We start from the raw sequence: 23916 nt of genomic DNA, 5'->3' as shown, positions 1-23916 counted from the left end.
TCGGGAATTGTAGTTCATCGGGAAAGGAACGGAGGGCGGGCACCGCACATGCGCACTAGGAGCTCGGGTCAACAAAGACGGCGGCGTGCGCGCGCGCCGGAGAAAGACACGGGAAGGCGTGCGCGCGCGGCCACCGCTCTGAGCTACAGGAGGCGGCTTAGAGGTCCTAGAGAGGGAGGGGCAGGAGCCACCGACCTCAGCCTCTAGAGAAGGGACACTGCTTCTGCCTGCGTGAAGAGAAAGGGGCGGGGCTGGCAAGCAGTGAGTCGAGGTGCCGAGCTCCTGGGACCGGCCGGAGCGCGAAGGTCTGTGGCCCTCGCCGTCCCAGTGGCCGCTGCCGTCACTTGATCGCCGTCGATCTGCGGGAGGCGGGTTATGGCGGCGGCGGCAGTGGGAGCTGTGAATGAATTCTCCAGGTGGACGCGGGAAGAAGAAAGGCTCCGGCAGCCCCAGCAGCCCGGTGCCTCCCAGGCCCCCGCCCCCCTGCCTGGCCCCCACCCGTCCCGCCCCCAGGCCGGCCCCTCCGCCGGAGTCGCCGCATAAGCGGAACCTGTACTACTTCTCCTACCCGCTGTTCGCAGGCTTCGCGCTGCTACGTTTAGTCGCCTTCCACCTGGGGCTCCTCTTCGTGTGGCTCTGCCAGCGCTTCTCCCGCGCCCTCATGGCCGCCAAGAGGAGCTCCCCAGCCGCGCCGGCCTCGGCTTCACCCCCGGCGCCAGTGCCGGGCGGAGAGGCCGAGCGCGTCCGAGCTTTCCACAAACAGGCCTTTGAGTACATCTCCATTGCCCTGCGCATCGATGAGGACGAGAAAGGTAACTGGAGGGCTCGGGGAAGGGGCGGTGGCGCCGGGGAGAAAGCGGTGGGGTCGCCGAGAGAGGCCAACACCTGCGCCCCTTTCGTGCGGGAGCCCGCGGTGCACCCCTGGAAATTGATCCTCCCCGGGAGATTGCTTCCCTGCAGTCAGACCTTCATCCTCTGCGAAAAACCTCTCCTCTTTCAGGGCTCCCTAGTTGTCGACTTTGTTTCACACACCACCCTTCCCTTACTCTTCTCATGACACCAGACGTGCTGGTGACAGTGACAGTTGTCCTAGAGTGACCACACGGATCCTTTCTGTAAACAATGTGTGGCTTCCTCTGAGCCAGGTTTCCAAAAAAGGTTTTGATAGTGAAGGAGCTGTGACTTGTTAAAGGCTCCTAAGGAAAGCAGGGTACTGTAGTGTCAGGGAGGAAAAAAACAAATAGTGACTTAATTTTGAAAGAACAGTTGCATATAGTTACAGCTGAATTTGCATTTTTTAAAATTTCATGACAGTCACTTTAGCAATAAAATAACTCCCAAGTATTGTTCAGTAAAGTTCTGTTTTAGCCTAAAACTTTTGCCCCTGGTTAATTGGGTTTTATCTAGATTAGTATTTCAAGACAGCCTCTTAAGTTTCTAAATCGAAATGTTAAGTGAATGAATAGGATAATTTTATACATACCATTGTACAATAAAACTTAAAGATTTATGTTTCTGAACAAAGCAAGGATACTCCATCCTTCAAATTTCTTTTAAGGTAATTAGACCTATGTGCCAAGCACTGCGCTCTTAGCTTTCCTTGTGTTGTGTATTTAATTCCATCAATTACCCTGTGAGGTAAAGGTACTATTGGTGTCAACATTTTACAGATGAAAAACCTGAGGCTCAAAAGATTAAAGCAGGCCATCCAAACCTGGGCTATTGGTAATGACACTTTTTTATGGAAGATGATAAGTAAAGAGTCCTGTAGCATTTTGAAAATCCCTCCTTCCATCTTCAAATGCAGCATGCTGAGATCTTTTCCCTGTACCAAAGAACACGTTTCCTCCACACCTTAATGAAGTACTGTCATTGTCCCTTTTTAAAGCAATCTGCACTTAATTTGTAGTCTCTTTCCATTACCAACCCCAGAAACTGTTTTTATTTTATTTTTTTTTAATTTTATCAAACTGTTACAGTATTTTAAAAAGATTTTTTATTTATTTGGTTGCCTGTCACATGGCCCCCACTGGGGACCTGGCTGGCAACCCAGACATGTGCCCTGACTGGGAATGGAACCAGTGAGTCTTTGGTTCTCAGCCCATGCTCAATCCACTGAGCCACACCAGCCAGGGCCAGAAACCTTTTTAGATTTAGTTTTATTGAAACCTATTTCCTTTGTGGGGCTCAGGAGTGAGAAGTAGGATATGTTCATGGTTTTGGAACATAAATAGAGAGTGAAGGTTAAGAAAGTTCAAAGAAGGACTGCGGCACGTATTTGTGGAAGGAAGTGTTTTGTTAACTGCTTCATTCTTCACCACCTTTTAGGATCATTCAGAGATCTCTTGGGGAGGATGAAGGGTACTATCATTCTTCCTAGAGAAGTAATGCTTTACTGTAGGACCCTATTTTAATTAATTGAAAGTTTATTAATCTAGGTCAAAGATGTTTTATAATAGAGGGAATATGTTTAAGGGTAGATTAATTGTTGTATTTAGGAAGAGACTGCCAGAAAATACAAAGAAATTTTAGTTAACACCGGATGATGGGAGTTTGGAGGTACGATCAGAGGACTGGTAAAGGAAAACCTAGTTATGAAAAACTAAAAAAGAGCTTAGGCTCTTAGATTTAAAGAGAAATCAGTTGCATATGAGAGATAAGTGACAAAGGTCAAATTGAGACCTTGGGTTTCATGCTGGTGACTTAACTGTGAGTATTACACAAATGCCTATATCTATTGTATTTAAATCATATTAAATAATTTTTAAGGATAAATACTTATAGCAATCCATGTACACCATATTTCACCCTCTTTCTATTTCTGATAATGTTTCTTTTCAGAGGTTTTTGTTTTATGCTTTAGTTTCTAAAGTGGACATCAGAATACAACTGATGCATCATATGCTATAATAAATTAGTTCAAACTGAAACAAATTATGTATTCATTTTCCTTTAAAAATGAAGTAAAACTGCCCTGACTGGTGTAGTTCTTTGGATTGAGCGCAGGCCTGTGAACCAAAGATTGCGGTTCGATTCCTAGTCAGGGCACATGCCTGGGTTGCAGGCCAGTTCCCAGCAGGGGACGCATGAGAGGCAACCACACAATGTTTCTCTCCCACTCTTTCTCCTTCCCATCCCCTCTCTCTAAAAATAAATAAATTTAAAAAATGAAGTAAAATTGAGTTTATATTGTCATAGTCCTTTTCTACCTAAGTTATTCCTGTACAAGTGACAGTTTTTGTATTGGATTGACCAAAAAGTTCATTAAGTTTTTTTTGTATGATGGCTCTAGTAGCACTTAGTTGCCTTTAACTTCATTTGAAACAGTTTTATTGGATTGTATTGTGACAGTTGTCACATTAGCGTGCATTAAAAATACTTACAAAATTTGGTGACTTTTTGTGCAGCCATTTTAATATTGAAGATGGAAGAAGGTAAGTAACATTTTTAGTGTATTATGCTTTATTATTTCAAGAAAGGTAAAAAAAGCAAAAAAAGACTTATGCAGTGTATGGACAAGGTACTGTGACTGATCCAACATGTCAAAAGTGGTTTGCACCCTGGCTGGTGTAGCTCAGTGGATTGAGCCATGGGCCTGCGAACCAGAGTATCGAGGTTCAATTCCCAGTCAGGGCACATGCCTGGGTTGCAGGCCAGTTCCCAGCAAGGGACGCATGAGGGGCAACCATACATTGATATTTCTCTCCCTCTCTCCTTCCCTTCCCCTCTAAATATAAGTAAACAAATTTTTTTAAAAAGTGGTTTGTAAAATTAATTGGTACTATTGACACTTTGGTCAAATAATTCTTTGCTGTGGGGCTGTCTTATTTATTGGAAGACGGTTAGCAGCACCCCTGGCCTCTACCCACTAGAAGCCAATAGTGGGAGATAGCCGACATACTCAGAATACCCAAATCAATCAAGTTATTGGTGAAAATGAAAAATGTGTCTTTTATTTTCAGAAAAGATGTAACAAACTCTTTGGCCAACCCAGTACTTTAGCCTTAACCCAGTAGTAGTAAGAAGGGTTCACATTTGAAGTCTGTTTACCTCTCAGTCAGCCTAGACAGTATAAAACTTAATCCCAAGAGAATTTTATTCTCACTCTTTCCCACAGCATTGAATATATATGAATAAATAGAAATGAGTTGGATGTGCAGTCTTTAAAGCTTTCCTAACTCTCTGATAGACCATTAAGGGGCTTACACTGTCATGCAATGCCATTCCCCTTAGCAACCTGATATCTTCCGAGTGTACTGAGAACCACTTTATTTCATCAGGTCAAGTGGGTCATTTCAGACTATAGTGGAGTTCCCTGAAATATTTGGCGCCTTGAAATAAAGACCAAATTAAATCTTTTTTAAAAATTTCTCTTATTTATTTATTTAATTTATTTTTGGAGAGGGGGAAGGGAGGGAGAAAGAGAGGGAGAGAAACATCAGTGTGTGGATGCCTCTCACATGGCCTCCACTGGGGACCTCGCCTGCAGCCCAGGAATATGCCCTGACTGAGAATCGAACTGGCGACCCTTTGGTTCGAAGTCCATGCATGCTTAATCCACTGAACTACACCACCCAGGGCTAAATCTTATTTTTATAAAGTAGTGTATGAATGTAGTTAATATAGTGACTATGTTTATTTTGAACTCCATTCTTCTGGCATACTTAACTTGGACACTGAATTTGTATAAAGGCCTAAGTTTGACACCAAAATTTTCAAAAGATTGTTTACTTATTTATTTATTTTCAGAGAGAGGGGAAGGGAGGGAGAAAGACAGGGAGAGAAACATCAGTGTGTGAGAAAGGCATTGATTGGTGGCCTCTGGCCTGCAATCCACACAGACGCCTTGACCCGGGAATGGAACGGTCCACCTTTTGCTTTCTGGGGCTGCGCCCAAACCACTGGTCAGGGCTGGAAACAAACTACTTTAAATGGAGAAGCACAGCAAATTCTGTTTACCTAATATGGAGCTTTATGAGGTTTATCCATTAAAGCAGACGTTTATTGGATGCCAGTTAATTTGCAGAGCTCTGCATTCTAAATGTTACCTGAGAAAAACATTTCCTCTTCAGTGGGATGTGTTAAAACAACACTTGTTATGTGATGAATGAACATGTATATACTTTTATGTATATTATATATCCCTCATTTTTTAAAGGAATTAAATAGTTTTGTGGATATTTTTTTAAATTGTTGAACATCCTTGGCAAACTGGTAGCCTGTCAAATCTATTATACATGTGGAGAAACTAAAATTTAAAGAGTGAACTTAACTGTAGCAGAACAGAGTTTAGGTGAACAGACTCATAATTTTATACTTTTTGTTTTCTACCAAGCAGGTTCTGTTTTTGTAATGCTAACTGCTAAGCCCCTTGAATACTTGGGAGAAAGGAGGAGCTTGTAATGGTGGTGCTTTGGCCAACCAGAACATGACTTAGCATGCTTCACATGGCTCCTGCAGGGAGACAAGTCTGAGATTGCCTGGGTAACATACTGCTGCAGGGCGTCTAGGTGTGTTTCAGGTGTATAGGACTTGACAGTAAGGGCCCAAAATGTTGTGTCACAGAGAGAGCGCCAGTTCCTCAGGATGTTGTGGGACTGAAGAACCTGGCATCAAGGACAGAACTTGTGTAACTAAAATCTTTTTTCTACCTATTCCTAGTCAGTTTATCTTAAAATACCAGGTTTTATTAGAAATAAATTTCCATATAATTTTGTATTTCCTTATAATCCAACCTTGGGCTTTGTTTTAAATGCACACAAATGCGTGCTTATCCACATTTATTTTCAGAAGGGGAAAATAGAGGATAGTAATCAGATTCAATATACTTTCTTTTACTTCTAAAAACTACTAGACACCGTTTTGAAAAGATTGATTTCAGTTTTCTTGGGCTTAATGATTCTGCTTGTAAAGTCTCCATGACAAGAACAAGGAAATAATTCTGATGGGTATTCAGATATCATACTTTTCCCAGAAAACACCATTAACTTTTATTAAATACACAGTAAACATTTCACATTTTAAGAATATTTTTTTGTATTTGCACTAAACAGACAGAAAGGCAACCAATGTTAGGAATTTTATCCCTTGTTCTAGTCTTAGCTTTTTAAAAAAAATTGTTTTATTGATTATGTTGTTACAATTGTCCCAGTTTTCCCCCTTTGCCTCCCTACGCCCCACACTCCACTCCCTTAGGCAATCCCCACACCATCATTCCATAAGCCTTATGCTTAAGTTCCTTGGCTACTCCATTTCCAGTACTGCACTTTACATCCCCATGGCTGTTCTGTAACTACCTACTTGTACTTCTTAATCTCCTCGCCTCTTCAGCCATTCCTCCACATCCCTCTCCCATCTGGCAACCATCAAAGCCCTCTCTGTATCAAAGAGTCTGTCTCTGTTCTTCTTGTTTGCTTACATTGTTTTTTAGATTGAATTGTTGATGGATATATATGTATTGCCATTTCATTGTTTGGTTTTGGTCTTCTTTTCCTTAAATAAGTCCCTTTAACATTTCATATACTAATGGTTTGTTGATGATGAACTTCTAGTTTTTTCTTGTCTGGGAAGCTCTTTATCTGCCCTTCCATCCTAAATGATAGCTTTGCTGGTAAAGAAGTCTTGACTGTAGGTCCCTCTTTTCATGACTGAATATTTCTTGCCAATTGCTTCTAGCCTGCAAAGTTTCTTTTGAGAAGTCAGCTGACAGTCTTATGGAAACTTGCCTCCAGGTAACTGGCTGGTTTTCCCTTGCTGCTTTTAAGATTCCCTCTTTGTCTTTAACCTTTGGGCTTTTAATTATGATGTGTCTTAGAGTGGGTCTCTTTGCATCCATCTTTTTTGAGACTCTCTGTCCTCCCTAGATATGTCTATTTCTTTCACAAAATTAGGGAAGTTATCTTTCATTATATTTTGAAATAGGATTTCTATTTCTTGCTCTTTCTCTTCTCCTTCTGGTACCCCTGTGATGGCAATGTTGGACCACTTGAAGTTGTCCCAGGGGCTGCTTACACTATCCTCTGTTTTTTGGGAATCTTTTTCTTCTTATTCTGATTGGGGTTTTTTTGCTTTCTTATATTCCACATTATTGATTTGACTCTCAGCTTCATCCACTGTACTGTTGTTTTCCTCTAATTTTTGTTTCAATTAGTGTATCCTTCATTCCTGCTTGGATCTTTTTTATGCTGCTGAGATCCTCCCTAAGTTCCTTGAGCATCCTTATAATCAGTGTTTTGAACTCTACACCTGATAGATTGCTTATCTCTCTTGTTTCATTCTTTTTCTAGAGTTTTGATCTGTTCTTTCATCTGGGCCATGTTTCTCCCTCATTTTGGCAGCCTCCCTGTGTTTCTTCCTATGTATTAGGTAGAGCTGCTGTGACTTCCTGTCTTGGTAGCATGGCCTAATGTAGTAGGTGTCAGGTAGGGTCCAGTGACACAGTCTCCTCTATCACCCAAGCTGGGTACTCAGGTTGTGCCCTTTGTGTGGGCTGAATACACTCTTCTCTTATAGCTGAGCCTTGATTGCTCTTGACAGGAGATTTACCTAGTCATCTCCAAGGATTGGCTGTGACAACTTACCACCAACCTCTACCCTCTGTGGAAGATCAGCTGTGCAGAGCAGGGTGGAGGTGCTCCGATGTGGTCTGTAGCTGTCTAGTACTTGGTGTACAGGTCCTGTGGTTTCCTGGTTGGTGCAGGCCAAGGTCGGCGCCCACCTGCGTTCTGCCTGGAACCACCTTGCCTGGGCTATAAAGCAGTCTGAGATGCTCATCCCTTGTGCTGGGCTTGGAGATTCCCAGGAGGAGCCAAACTGTCAATCTAGGGTGGCTGCTGCTAATGTACCTGGGGCCACTTCCCAGAGGTATGGGAATTGGGTGCTCAGTTAGATCAGCTGTTCATTGTTTGAGATGATGTAGGAAGTTGTGAAGAATGAGCCAAGATCACCCATTCATATAGAGAAGTCTCTGTTAACAGCTTTGCTGGGCCCCTAAGTAGGGTGACACGGAGTCTTAGCGGCTCTCCAGGATGACACAAACAGTGCCACACAGGTTGATATGGCACCAGTCTGCCAGCTCTGTGGCTCTGGTGGGAGAGGGTTCAAAAAAGGGACAGTGGACTTTCTGTCTGTGAGCAAGCTGTCCCCCAGCTCTCACCTTGATGCCAGACCCCTCGCTTCCTCCCTGTGTGCCACTGGTGCCTTTCAAGCTGCTACCCTGGTGCTTGAGATCAGAGGGAGCGAGTCTAAGTAGGTGAGTGTGTGGGGGGGTTTTTTAAGAGGAGTTGCTTGAGACTCTAGAAGTTTCTTCCACCAACTGTGTTCCTGCTAGTTTTTGCAGGCAGTAGTTATGGGGAATTATCTTACTGATATTGGGACCGTGAGCTGGCAGCCCTGGTGTGGGCCTGAGAGTCCTTGCTCCTGAGATATCCCTCCTGAATGTTTATCCACCACTGATGGGTGTGGGACCAGCCCATTCCACATCTGTGCCTCTTTTACCAGTCTGGATGGATATGGTTTCTTTGATTCCATAGTGTCAGGCTTCTACTCAACCCGATTTCTTTTCCTTTTTTTTTTTAAAGATTTTATTTCTCTTCAGAGAGATGGAAAGGGAGGCAGAAAGAGAGGGAGAGAAACATCAATGTGTGGTTGCTGCTCACGCACCCCTTATGAGGAACCCAACCTACAACCCAGACATGTGCCTTGACTGGGAATCGAACCAGTGACCCTTTGGTTCACAGCCCATGGTCAATCCACTAAGCTACACCAGCCAGGGCTCAACCTGATTTCTAATGGTTTTGAGTGATGGTTGTCCTATAATTTAGTTCTAATTTTAAACTGATAAAAACAAACTACATTTGATACTAGCTAAAAGGCCAAGAAGCAGTAATTTTGTTCTAATTTTATTTTATTTTTATTTTTTTTAAAGATTTTATATATTTATTTAGAGAGGGGAAGGAGAGAGGGAGAGAAACATCAATGTATGGTTGCCTTTTGTGCGTCCGCTGCTGGTAGTTAGCCTGCAAGGAACCGGCCTGCAACCCAGGGATGTGCCCTGACTGGGAATCGAACCGCGATTGTCTGGTTCGTAGGTCCGAGCTCAATCCACTGAGCTACGCCAGCCAGGTTTGTTCTAATTTTAATGTGGCTGTGTGAGTAGGTGAGCCATGTTTATCTGTGCCACCATCTTGACTGGAACTTCTCTGGAGTTTTTTTTTCTTTGTTCATTTTTATTGCAAGTTTATATTGGGTTGGCCAAAAAGTCCATACTTTTTTCCTTAGGTAGAATACAGTTAAATCTTTTAAAACTCATTTAGTAACTAGATTCCTAAGATTATTGTTAGTCATTCTGATGACAAGGGATTGTCGGTAAATGAATATTAACTTGTTGAAGGAAGGATCTTCCCTAATCCACTATCTTACTCCCCAGTAGTAGTTGCTCACCCAAGTAGTTGGATCTTTTATTTCCAGCAAGGGATAAATTTTCTACTTTTCTACTAGCTTCCTTTTCTTGACCTATATGACACCAGTGAAAGTATTAATATGATGACGTAGCCGTTTTTCTTTTGCATTGTGACTAACAACTACTCATGATAGATATTGTAAGCAATAAAACATTTGAGTATGCTCTCATCTCAGCAGCTGTTTATTGTGGCAAATGAGGAAAGAAAAATGCCAAAATCTATAACTTTCTTGGAGACTATTGAGTGTTTTACGCCTATATAGGTATAGCATAGATATGCTATACTTATTCACGTCTTTCCTGTTCTGCAGATATTTCATGCTACAGCAGAGAAGAGAGAATTATCTGTTGTTCAGAAGTGGGCTTCCTCTGTGATTTTCAGTCAGCCGTCACTAGAAGAACACACACACACCCCTGTGGTTAAACAATTGCGATTCGTTTTACTTATTTTAACCAGGAAGAACCCCTATCATAGAAAACTGGTGCATCTCAGGAAAGGGTGCTGGAAAGAACTGATTATAGGAGCTGGGCTTGTGTTAGGTGATTTTGGAAGAGGATTTAGGGCAGCAGGGTTTTCCTTTGGATTGGATGCTGTTAGGAACTGGGACTAATTCTAGGGCTGAGTACTTTAATAAATCTGATCTAGAAAAGGTACTAGACTAGAGTGAGGCTAAAGCTATAATTGGTTAAAAAGCACTCCTTAGCCTGAAGAGGGGGTATTTCATGGTTTGGACTTTGTGCCTTTTTATGTGTTTAGATGTGATAATAGAGTGGCCTTGTTTTTGTCTCAATCCATTATGGTCACAGAGTGGCTTTCTGTGAAGTTGATGTTCTGTGAAATTGTTTATGTTCAACAGAACACCAAGGTCTAGCTGTAATGCCAGGCCACCTCCTAGTTACACCTAGGCCTACCTGTTAATACTAGTCCAGCTCCTGGATGTCGGGATTGCTTTGCTCTTTCTTAGCTTTCAGGGCCTAATTTTATCCTTTTAAAATTGCAGTGCCTCTTCTCTAAATTGACATTTGAATTACAACTATTCAGGGTCTTAGGCAAGTTACTACACTGAGATAATGTTTGTAAAATGCTGTCTGTGCATAATAGGTCCTCAGAAAATTGAAACTATATTATTATTAATTCATCAATCCTTTTTAAGGTTATAGCCTCTAGAGGTTGTATTATAACTCAGTTAAACCTTGATATGTAGCTTATGTTACCTTTTTTAGAAAACTGTGGCAGTGTCAATGGGATTTGGGGAAGAAGAATCACTAAAGAGTGATGTAAAAATACTTTTGCACCCTGGCTGGTGTAGCTCAGTGGATTGAGTGCTGGCCTGCGAACCAAAGGATTGCAGTTCAATTCCCAGTCAGGGCACATGCCTGGGTTGCAGGCCAGTTCCCAGCAGGGTACACATGAGAGGCAACCATACATTGATATTTTTCTCCCTCTCTCCTTCCCTTCCCCTCTAAAGACAAATAAATAAAATCTTTAAAAAATACGTTTGCTAATTGTGAGTTTTAATTCAGAAAAAACAGATGGAGACCCTGGCTGGTTTAGCTTAGTGGATTGAGTGCGGGCCTGCGGACCAAATAATCGCAGTTCGATTCCCAGTCAGGGCACATGCCTAAGTTGCAGGCCAGTTCCCAGCAGGGGACCCATGAGAAGCAACCATACATTGATATTTCTCTCTCTCTCTCCCCCCTTCCCCTCCCCTCCCCTCTAAAAATAAATAAATAAAATCTTAAAAAAAAACAGATGGAAGTCTCCTGCTAACCTTAATCCTCACCTAGTATCATAGCTTTTTATTACAGAAGAGATAAAGTGAAATTTTTGTACTCGTGTAGATAATGCAAGCTCATAATGAAAGCATGTATGACCTTTTGCTGAATTAAAACAAAGTAGAAGTCATCCTTTCTGAAATAGTAAACTGAGAAAATTAATCCAGGGACTGTTAATTTGATGTTTCATGGTCTGTGTGGTTTATTGGAGATTAACACACAGGGACATCTGTAGGATCTGTAAAGATACCCATTACTCTACTACTCGTTGTATTTGCAAGTTGCTTGCAGAAAATTGTGTAGGAAAATGTATGTATTTGTTTCCTGGAATTGCTTGTAGACAAATACTTAAAAGGACTATTGGATTGGCTAAAAAGTTCATTCGTTTTTTTCTGTAGGATGACTAGTAGTGCTTTGTTGTCTTTAACTTCATTCGAAACAATTTTTGTTAGATTGTATTTGACAGCTGTCATATCAACATGCATTTAAAAAAGAAACTTATCAAAATTGCCGAATTTTTGTGTAGCCATTTTAATATTGAAGATAGGAGAAAATAAGCAACATTTTTGGCATATTATGCTTTATTATTTCAAGAAAGGTAAAAATGCAATTGAAACACACAAAAAAGATTTGTGCAGTGTGTGGAGGTGCTGTGACTGATTGAACATAAAAGTGGTTTGTGAAGTTTTGTGATGGAGATTTCTCACTGGACGATGCTCCGTGGTCGGGTGGACCAGGTGAAGTTGATAGCAACCAAATCGAGACACTAACTGCGAACGATTGCCTTTGTTCCATGCGGAAGATAGCCAACATACTCAAAATACCCAAATCAGTAAAATTGGTGCAGATGAAAAATGCATCTTTTATTTTATTGAAAAAACTAAATGGACTGTTTGGCCCACCCAATAGATAATTAAAAGCAGTGGGTTTTATATAACTTTACTGAACAAAATTCAAGAGCATACAGCTGTGCATACAATTCAGGGGTAGAATTTAAATTGTTCAATAAACAAATTTACCAAGTATAATAAAGATAATGAAACTAATGTTTCATACCTTTTTATTACTCCAAGTATTGCCACATACTTTTTTAAAATTTGATCTTTGCCACAACTCAGAGTTCAGTAAAAGAAATGTCATCTTGTTTTTAGTTAATGAAATTGAAGCTCAGAAATACTGACTAGCTTTCCCAACATCATACAGCTATTAAATCATGGAGCAAGGACTTAAATCTGTGTCTTGTACCTCATATCCTTGCAAACATACATTATCTTTTCAACCTAAACTATTCTTGGGTTGAAAGAATTTGACCCTTTTTGTGGCAATCTGGGCACCACTAATATATGAATGAAAAGATACAGTAGATAATTCACAAATTAGTCTATTATACTTACTATTTAAAGATGGATATTATCAGTATTTCTGTTGCTTGTACAGTAACATGTACTCAAAATTAAAATAATGAACAAATATAGAAAGAGAAAATCCCCTGTAATCTTACCCTTATAGACAGGATTGCTAGTAAGTTTCCTGACTTTGTCTACTTATAGAAACATAAATATTTATTCATTACAGGGAAGAATGTTACATACAAACTAATCTCTAACCTTATTCACCTAATGTTGTGGGACTCATTGCGATATACAGTATTCAGTCTTCTTCCTCTTTTTTTTCTTTCAGTTTTTAAGTACACTTATTAAAATATACATAAAGTGCAGAAGTAATGTATTGCTTAGTGAATTATCAAACTGCACAAAGCAGTTGGAAACCCAACTAGGTCAATAAATAAAACATGCCTGGGCCAAGTAGCATAGTTGGTTGGAGTGTCATCCTGGTGTGCCAGGGCTGCAGGTGCGATTCCCAATCTGGGGACATAACAAAGATCAACCAGTGAATGCATGGATGGATGGAGCAGCAGGTTGTTTCCCTCTCTCTTTCCTTTCCCTTTTCTCTCTCTGAAAATCAATAAATAGTAAAAAATAGAATATTACTCCATCAAAAAACCACTAGACCTGATAAATGAATTCAGTAAAGTTAGCAGGATACAAAATTAATATTCAGGAATAGGTAGCATTTTTATATACCAATAATGAACTATCAGAAAGAGAAGCTAGGGAAACAATTGCATTTACAATTGCAACCAAAAAAAATAAGGTACCTAGGAATAGATTTAATCAAGGAAGTAAAAGACTTGTATTTGGAAAATTGAAAGATACTGGAGAAAGAAATCGAAGAAGATACAAATAAGTGGAAGCATACCTGTGTTCATGGACACAAAAAATTGATATCATTTAAATGTCCATATCACCCAAAGCAATAACACATTCCTATCAAGATACCAATGGCATATTTCACAGAATTAGAATAAGTATTCTGAAAATTTATATGGAACCACAAAAGACCCCAGATAGCCTCAGCAGTCTTGAAGAACAAAGTTGGATGTATCATGCTTTGTTACTATTTGTTACTATTTGATTACTAATTATCAAATAGTAATCAAATCAGTATTGTACTGGCATAAAAACAGACATATAAATTAATGGAACAGAATAGAGAGCCCAGAAATAAATCTACACCTTTATGGTCAATTAATATTTGACAGAGGAGGCAAGAACATACAATGGAGTAAAGACAGTCTATTCAATAAATGATGTTGGAAAAATTAGATACAAGCAAAAAAAAAAACTGGATCAACTCCTTGTACCATATACAAGAATAAACTCAAAATGGATCAAAACTTAAATGTAAGGCTTGAAAACATAAAAATCCTGGAAGAAAATGTAGGCAGTGAAACTTAAGACATTTCTCTTAGCACCATTTCTTCTCTCTCTCTTTTTTTTTAGATTTGTTTTTAGTTTTTAGAGAGAAGGGAAGGGAGGGAGGCAAACATCCATCAGTTGCTTCTTGTGCATCCCCAACTGAGTGCCCAGCCTGCAACCCAGGAATATGCCCTGACCCGAAATCAAACCTTCAACTCCTCAGTTTACAGGAGGATGCCCAGCCCGCTGAGCTGCACCAGTCAGGACTCATAGCACTATTTTCTTCTGATGTACCTCCCCAGGAAAGGGAAACAAAAGAAGAAATGAACAAATGGAACTACGTCAAAGTAAGAAGTTTTGGCACAGCAAAAGAAGCCATCAACAAAATGAAAAGACAGTTCACTGAAGGAGAGAATATATTAACCAGTGATCTATCTGATAAGGGGTTAATATCCAGAATTTATAAAGAACTCACCAACCAAAAAACCCAAACAATCCAATTTAAAAAATGGGCAAAGGACCTGAATAGACACTTCTCCAAACAAGACATACAGATGGCCAATAGACATGAAAAGATGCTCAACACCACTAATCATAGGAGAAATGCAAATTAACACCACAATCAGATATGACCTCACACCTGTCAGAATGGCTATCATCAATAAATCAACAAATAACAAGTGTTGGCAAGGATGTGGAGAAAAGGGAACCCTTGTGCACTGTTGGAAGAAACACATATTGGTGCAGCCACTGTGGAAAACGGCATGGAGTTTCCTCAAAAAATTTCAAATGGAACTGGTTTGTAACGCAGTGATTCCACTTCTGGGAATATATCCAAAGAAACCAAAAACATTGATTTGAAAGAATATATGCACACCTACGTTCACTGCAGCACCGTTTATAATAGCCTAGATTTGGAAGCAGCCCAAGTGCTGGTCAGCAGATGAGTAGATTAAAAAATGCTCAGCCATAGGAAGGAAAGAAATCTTACCTGTCATGACAGCATGGATGGACCCAGAGAGTATTATGCAGAGTGAAATAAGCCAGGTGGAGAAAGACAGATGTCACATGATTTCACTTATTTGTGAAATCTAATGGACAAAATAAGCAAATTAGAAACAGACTCATAGATACAGAGAACAGTCTGACAGCTGTTTGGGTGAAGGAGAGGGGTTTGGGGGACTGGGTGAAATAGTTGAAGGGATTAAGCAAAAAAAAAACCCATCATAGACACATATCAATATGGTGATTACCAGATGTAAGAGAGGTGGGGGAGGTAGAAGAGGGCAAAGGGGTAATAAATGATGATAGAAGGAGACTAGCTATGGGTAGTGAACACAATATGATATACAGATAATGTATGATAGAATTGTACACTTGAAACCAATGTAACCCAAATAAATTCAACTTAAAAAGAAATGCAGACTTCTGCCAAGATGGAGGCATAGATGGAAATACTGTGCCTTCTCCCACAACCAAGTTTGAATACAACAAAAGTTTTGGAGAACTAGGACACACCCAGAGACCAGAAAACGGAATTATTCGGAAGTCCGACAGCTACGAACCGTTCAACGGGACGGTAAGAGAGGCAGAGCCAGCAGCGGAGCGGGGTCGGGAAGGACAGACCTAGGAGCGCAGGCAGCCCGGACCTAGTCGGGGTGCGGGGCAGACTGACCAAGGTCGCACATTCGCGCGCAGCGAGATGGACTGCGCAGGCCCCACGGGGCGAACCCAGTGGTGGAGGGCTGACAGCTGTGGCACACTCGTGTGCAGTGGAGCGAGGCGCGTGGGCCTGGTGACAGTGGTGGCTGCGGTGCCGGTGGGGGTCGCGGCAGCAGGCGGCGGAGGGAAGCCATTGTCCCTCTTTGACCCCGCCCCCACATACAATGTCACAACCCAGCGACCCAGTTGCCCTGCTCTGGTGAAAACCTAGGGCTCCAATCCTGCTACTTGACAGGCACGAACAGCCCAAAAGATGGTGCAAGAAGAACTCAAAGTCCCAGAGCCAATAACTCTAAGCGACCAAGAAATTGCCAGCCTCTCAGAAGCCCAATTTAAGACACTATTTATCAGGATGCTCACAGAATTGGTAGAGTACAGTCACAAATTGGAGGAACATATGAAGGCTAAACTAATTGAAATGAAGGGAGATGTCCAGGAAACCAATAGCGATGGAAAGGAAACTGGGACTTAAATCAATGGAATGGACCAGAAGGAAGAACAAAACATCCCACCAGAAAGGAATGAAGAAATGAGAATTCAAAACAATGAGGAGAGGCTTAGGAACCTCCAGGACATCTTTAAACGTTCCAACATCCGGATTATAGGGGTACCAGAAGGGGGAAGGAAACAGCCACGAGTGGAAAATGTATTTGAACAAATAATAAAGGCGAACTTCCCCAGTCTGGCAAAGGAAATAGACTTCCAGGAAATCCAGGAAGCTCAGAGAGTCCCAAAGAAGTTGGACCCAAGAAGGAACACACCAAGGCACATCATAATTACATTAGCCAAGACTAAAATGAAGGAGAGAATCCTAGAAGCAGCAAGGGATAAGGGGACAGTCACCTACAAAGGAGTACCCATCAGACTGTCAGCGGATTTCTCAAAAGAGACCTTACAGGCAAGAAGGGGCTGGAAAGAAGTATTCCAAGTCATGAAATCCAAAGACCTACAGCCAAGATTGCTTTATCCAGCAAAACTTTCATTTAGAATGGAAGGACAGATAAAGTGCTTCTCAGATAAGGTCAAGTTCAAGGAGTTCATCATCACCAAGCCCGTATTATATGAAATGCTAAAGGGACTTATATAAGAAAGAGGTGATGAAAAATATTAACAGTGAAAGGACAGCAAACACACAGTTATTAACAACCACACCTAAAACAAAAGCAAACCAAGAGGACATCTAGATCAGGAGTGGAACCATAGAAATGAAGAACACATGGAGGGTTAGAAACGGGGGTGGGAGGAGGAGAAGGGGGGAGAAGGCACAGAAAATAGCATAGATGGTAGGTAGAAAATAGATAGGGGGAGGGCGAGAATAGTGGGGGAAATATAGAATCTAAAGAAATTGAGACACGTGGTTATAAACTAAGGGAGGGAGAATAGTGGGGGAGGGAGTGTGCGGGTGGAGGGAAATGAAGGGGGGGAGTAGAACAACTAATGGTATAATCAATAAAATATATTAAAAAAAAGAAATGCAAATGGGACAACTGTAATGGCATAATCAATAAAGTATATTTTAAAAAACAGTGGGATTTGCATATAATTGTTATCACTTTACAAAAATCTCCTACACACATTTTGATTATACTGAATTTTTAGATCCCTTTAAAGCTTAACTTGGAGTAAGAATTAATGTTGTAAACCAGTCATTTGTTTCAAAGAAATAGAAATGTGTCACTAAATGCCACATTTGTAATCTCATGTACTATTTCTTATGATGTAATCATTTGTGAAATAAAAACTGGAAAAGAGGCACACAACAATGAACATAGGAGGAATTACATCAGATCTGAGTGCAATTAAACAGTGCTCTTTTCCCCCCTCAATATTATTGAAATCATATTCATATTTTAGAAAACTTTTACTTAAATTCTCCCAAAATAAAAATTTTTCCCCAGTAATCATTTGAATGGTTATAAGCATCAATACCATCAGATGATAAACAAAGAACTCACAGCCCTATAATTTTGGGAGACATTGAAGTCTGTGTCTCCCTCTTGGACATTGTTAAGATGCTAAAGATACAAAGAAGTAATATAGTAATATTTCCCAAATTTATTTGATCACAACCCTCTGTTTCACATATCACTTAATAACAGCATGCTTCGGGAAATATTTAGTGCATTCTTTGTGCTTGTGATGTATACAATTAATTATTTCTTTTTAAAAGCAGGACAAAAGGAGCAAGCTGTGGAATGGTACAAGAAAGGTATTGAAGAACTAGAAAAAGGAATAGCTGTCATAGTTACAGGACAAGGTAAGTTATGTTTACATTTGTTTAGGAGCCATGCAAAATTGTATTCACATGATTACCTTGATTTTAAATCCAGTTATCTTACCAGAAGTATTTAAAAGTTTTTAAAATGTTAATGTGTATAAACTTACAATTAATGTGTTACTACCTGGGCTAAAAATGAAGTTTTAACCAGAGTTGCTCAAACTTGATTATTGTACCAGTCAGGCAAAAACAAAGTATGTTACTTGGGTTCTTCTTGGCACCATTGTTGGTGATGTTTAACCCTGTGTTTAGCCGTTTTTGAAACCTGTCCTTTCCTCGAGGTTGAGGCAGGGAGGGGTGGTTAATCCACAGACTCCCCTTTGCCTTTGTGAGTATTGCTTGACTTCATGTTACAATATGAACTGTAAGTGTTATACTTTGATTCACACTTGGCTTTTTAAAACCAAAGCAGTTATTTCTTATCTTTACTTTCCTATCACCTCAAAAAAAAATGAGAGCCTACTATCTTTCAATATACAGATAACATTTATTGCACACTTACTAGGTACCTAAGCATCATTGTACGTGCTTCTCTTAATTTCCACCCCAACCCCACCCTCTTGAGGCTACTGCTGTTACCATGAGTTTTCAAATACATATTCCTAAATATGGAGAAGTTAAGTAACTTTCCTAAAGCCTTATCGCTAACAAGTGGTGGGGTCAGGATTTGAACACAGGTAGTCTGACTTCAGAGCCTGAATTCTTAAATACTATGCAGTGACTATTGTATAGTACGTGGGTATCACTATTAAATAAAGTACTTCAGTTTATCATAACTAAAATAAAGTGAGAAGCAAAAATAATATGCAGGCTAAGAATCTTAGTCTCATGGATCAATCCACCCAATGGATGTTTGTTGTCTGGCTGGTTGATACTTATATCAGTTAATCTCCGATAACTAAGTGTATCCAATATTTCCCATTTTTTTCTGTCCCCTTTTATTTTGACTAATTCTCTAGCTACTGGTCTACTTAATAAGAGAGACCAGAATAGAACAAGTAAATCTAGGAGGTTGGGCATTTGAGGCTTTCATGAGCTTATGAGCATGACTTTGTGAATTATGTACAAAATATACTTGCTGTTCTATGTCAATTGCGTAGAAGAATTTGAAGAAAATGAGTTGTTTATAAGAAGAGTATTTCACTGAATCAAAAATGCCTTCAATTCTGTCACTAAGAAAAAAAAACAATGTCAATTAAACTATGACACATTCTCTTCTTATCACTTAGAATTTGAGTTTTAAACCTTACTGAATTTGCTAGCCTACCTTGTGTAGACACAGCTATAGCAGCAGTGTTAGTATCTGTGACCGAAATGGTGCATGCGCAGGCGGTAGCAAACCGCCTTAGGACTGCAGCCTTGCTGATAGCAGTAGTAAGTCAGCACCAGTTGTACAACACAGAACAATTTCAAAGATTTTAAAACACAGGGGGAAAATAGGCTCTAAATCCATGAATACCACAAAGTATTATGTGAAAATAGTATTTTTAAAATTTTTTATGAAGACTAGTGACTCCCCATGAGATTACTGGGGTGTAACATTTTATCTTGAAGTAGTATTAGTAGGGAAACATTGGATATTTTAATTCTTTTTCTGTTTTTTTCTTCCAGGTGAACAGAGTGAAAGAGCTAAACGCCTTCAAGCTAAAATGATGACTAATTTGGTTATGGCCAAGGACCGTTTACAACTTCTAGGTATCAATGAATTATATAATTGGAACGAGATGTATCTAAAATGTGTGTTCAATGAATTTTTAGTGTAGACCGAAATACATCAATGATCTTGAAAATGTGACATAGGCTTTTTTCCTTAATTTGTAGAACATTTCTAACATATAGAATAGGAGAGTATAATGATACTCACTTAGCTTCAATGATTATCATCTCATGGTCAGCCTTGATTTATGTATACCAAAGGCTTGTAAACTACATATTTATGTATATATATTTATGTATACCAAAGGCTTACAAACTACAGCCCATAGGCTAGCCCCAGTCCACCGCCCATTTTTATAAATTGTCAAACAGCTACTCTCATTTCTTTATATATTGTCCAACTGCTTTCATACTACAGGGACAGAGTTGACACAGAGATCATATAACTCTCAAAGACTTTTAAAATGTAGCTTTTAAAAATATTTTAATATTTACTACCTGGCTTTTTATGGAAAAATTTCATAAACCCCTGTTTGTATCCCTACCCACTTTCTCCCACTTAATATTATTTGAAACAAATTGTGACACCTTTTTATATAATTTATAAGTATTTCTTATTATAGCTATAAAAAATAAAGATGCTTTAAAAATACCATTATCCGTGTAAAAATAACCAATAATTTTCTTTAATATTAAAAAAGGACCAAAAGTGGTCAATGTCCAAATATAATTTATATATAATATAATATCCAATTAGTATCTCATAACTGAATAACTCTTGCTTTTTTTTGTAATTGTTTAGATCAGGATCTCAAGCCCCATACAGGCGTCTGTGGGCAGTGCCGCAGAGGGACTCAGCATAGGGACGTTGGCAGCTTCAGACCTCTCCCTAAGGCCATATAACGCAGTTGTTTAAAAGAAATACCCTTACAGTATATCTCTTTTAATATACAAGTCCATCTAGTTTTCTGAGAGTTGATTTGTCAATGAACCAGGTCTTTGCTACATAGTGTTTCTTATGGTCTGACTTGCATGCGCATCTCCATGGTATCTTTCAATATGTTCTTCTCTCCTACCTGTAAGTTGATAGTCGGATGTAGAGCCTTGATTGTTATAAAAGCTCGGCATTAGCCCTGGCTGATGTGGCTCAGTGAATTGAGTGCCAGCCTGTGAACTACATCGTCGGGGCACATGCCTGGATTGGTGGCCAGGTCCCCAGTAGGAGGTGCTCCAGCGGCAACTGCACATTGATATTTCTCCCCCCTCTTTCTCTCTCCTTTCTCCTCTCTCTAAAAATAAATAAATAAAATATTTTTTAAAAGGTTAGGCATTAAAAGAAATAATATTTTGACCCTGGTCAGTGTGGTTCAGTTGGTTAGAGCATCACTCTGTACACCAAAAGTTTGCAGGTTTGATTTCCGGTCAGGGCACATACCTAAGTTACAGATTCGATCCCAGATTGGGCATGTATAGGAGGCAACCAATTGATGTTTCTCTCTCAACATGGATGTCTCTCCCCCCACCTTCCTCTCTCTCTAAAATCAATAAACATTTAAAAATAATAATATTTTGGATGTTGTTGTTTCTTGCCATTCTCAAAAGTGCTATGTACCCATTAGTGAAAGATGTCACTTTTTAAAAAAAATTTATTGTTTTTAGAAAGAGGAGAAGTGGGGGAGAGGGAGAGAGAGAGAAATATCAATTTGTTATTCCATTTATGCATTCATTGGTGGCTTTCTCATATGTGTCCTGACTGGAGATTGAACCTGCAACATTGGAATATCAGAATGACACTGTCATTGAGCTACCCAGCCAGGGCTGAAAGATGTTACTTTTATTTTATTTTTATTTTTTGGAGTTTTAAATTTCATTTTATTTTTCTTTTAAAATTATATTTTATTGATTATGCTATTACAGTTGTCCTGATTTTTCCTTCTTTGCCCCCTTCCACCCAGCACCCCCTACTCCTTCAGGCAGTCCTCCTACCATTGTTTATGTCCATGGGTCAGGCATATAAGTTCTTTGGCTACTCCATTTCCTATACTGTACTTTCCATCCCCAGTGGCTTTTCTGTATCTGCTTATTTATACTTCTTAATCCCCTCACTTCTTCACCCATTCTCCCTCACCCCCCTCCCATCTGGCAACTTTCCAGTAACTAACTTCTTTTAGTTTTAAGAGTCTCTCTTTATCTTTAACCTTTGCCCTTTTAATAATGATATATCTTAGAGTGGGCTTCTTTGCATCCATCATAATTGGGCTCTATGCACTTCGTGGGTTTGCATGTCTATATCCTTCACCAAATTAGGGAGGTTTTCTTTCACTATTTTTTCAGATAGATTTCTAACTTCTTGCTCTTTCTCTTCTCCTTCTGGCACCCATATGAGACTGTTTATACTATCCTTATTTTTTTGGATCCTTTTTTCTTCTTGTTCTGTGTGGTGGTTTTTTGCTTCCTTATGTTCCAAATAATTGATTTGATTCTTGGTTTCATTCACTCCACTGTTGTTTCTCTGTAAATTGTTCTTTTTAAAATTTTTTTAAAAAATTTATCTTTAGAGGGGAAGGGGAGGAGAAAGGGAGAGAAATATCAATGTATGGTTGCCTTTTGTGCATCCCCTGCTGGGAACCAGCCTGCAACTTAGGCGTGTGCCCTGACTATGAACCGAACCTCGATCCTCTGGTTCACAGGCCCACGCTCAATCCACTGAGCTACACCAGCCAGGGTTGTAAATTGTTCTTTATTTCAATTAGTGTATCCTTCATTTCTGACTGGGTCTTTCTTATGTTGCTGAGGTCCTTACTAAGTTCCTTGAGCATCCGTATAACCAGTGTTTTGAAGTCTGCATCTGATAGATTGCTTATCTTCATTTCATTTAGCTCTTTTTCTGGAGTTTTGATCTATTCTTACATTTGAGTCATGTTTCCCAAACATGGAAAGCCTCCCTGTGTTTGTTTCTTTTTTTTTAATGTATTAAGTAGAGCTATTTGGTAGGTGTCTTGGTAGTTTGGCTTAATGTAGTAGGTGTCCTGTAGGGTTGTGTCTTGGTAGTGTGGCCTAATGTAGTAGGTGTCCTTACTTGTGCTAGGCTTGGAGATTCCCTGGGTGAAGCTAAGATGAGACTCTAATCTGTGTGCCTATAGGGCTCACAGAAGCCAGCTTTTGCTTGTTTGGTAAGATTTAGGAGCCAAGATCAGCCATTGTTATAGAAAAGCGGCTTGGGTGAACCCGTAAGTTGGGTGGGTTAGAGTCTCTGGATCTCCAAGGTGGGTCAAGTAGTGTTAGCCAGGTTAATGGAGCCTCAAATATGACACCAGCCTACCAGCTTTATGGGGGGATGTCTCAGCAAAGGAGTACTGGCCTTTGCTCACTGCGGAGCCAGACACTTAAGTTTCTCCCTCTATACCACTGGTGCCTTTCAAGCTACCACCCCAGTGCAGTAGCTCAGAGGGAGTGAATCTGAGCAGGAGAGTCACATGTGTGGGTTCCACAAGAGGAACAGCTTAGGGCTCCATCGGCCTCCTCCACGAACACAATCCCCACTGATTTTCACAGCTGGAAGTTGTGAGGACTTGTTTTCCTGGCACTGGAATCCTGGGCTGGGTGCCTGGTATGAGGCTGTGACTCCTCATCCTGAGATATCCCTCCTGAATTTTTCTCCACGTGGGTGTGAGGCCAGCCCATTTAGAGTCTGCACTCCTCCTGTCAATCTGTATGGATGTAGTGTCTCTAGTTATCAGACTGCCATTCAACTCGATTTATGATGTTCCTGAGTGATGGTGGTTCTGTATTTTAGCTGTAATTTTGATGTTGTTGTGCCAAGAGGGAAGCCATGTCTGCCTACAGTACCATCGTGACTGGAAGCCTCAGAAGATGTTACTTTTAAAAATATGGAGTGGAATTGACTACATCCACATATTCCTGTTTTCTGAGAACTCAGATAGTCTGGGATTATATGCATCAATGACAGTAAAAAAGAGCCGTGCACAAGTGCACAGTAGAGCATATTGGTATATTATGTGCTGGTTAAGAAATGGAGTGTTTTGGAGGTGGGATGCCCAGTAGGTATCTAATTAGAGTAGAGAATGCTACTGGGAGTTCCCCAGACAGTCTAATTTGAGAGGATGCAGTCTCTTTGATGAAGCTGGAAAGGGTTCATATATATTATGCATAGTACTCCCCTCTGTCCACAGGTGATGCCTGGAACTGCAGATTTTACTGAACCCTACGTAAACTATTTTTTCCTATGTGTACATACTTATATA

General features: G+C 40.1%; 1 protein-coding gene across 4 annotated transcripts in view; it reads left to right on the top strand.

The window, feature by feature from the left end:
- Positions 1-121: 121 nt before the first annotated feature.
- SPAST (spastin) overlaps positions 122-23916 on the top strand; it is a 54646-nt gene continuing 30851 nt past the window's right edge. Inside the window, exons 1-3 of one of the 4 annotated variants that reach the window (XM_037066633.1) lie at positions 122-812; positions 17891-17974; positions 19607-19690. In XM_037066633.1, coding sequence (XP_036922528.1) covers positions 404-812; positions 17891-17974; positions 19607-19690 — 577 coding nt within the window. In that variant the 5' untranslated portion in view covers positions 122-403. Of the gene's footprint in view, positions 813-17887; positions 17975-19606; positions 19691-23916 lie in introns of all 4 variants that reach the window. The other 3 variants (XM_037066631.1, XM_037066632.1, XM_037066630.1) reach the window with 3 other exon arrangements.

This window comes from Sturnira hondurensis, unplaced genomic scaffold, assembly GCF_014824575.4.
Source record: "Sturnira hondurensis isolate 20B ecotype Veracruz unplaced genomic scaffold, ASM1482457v3 Scaffold0016663, whole genome shotgun sequence".
Taxonomy (NCBI): domain Eukaryota; kingdom Metazoa; phylum Chordata; class Mammalia; order Chiroptera; family Phyllostomidae; genus Sturnira; species Sturnira hondurensis.
This window is presented reverse-complemented; position numbering and strand designations above follow the sequence as displayed.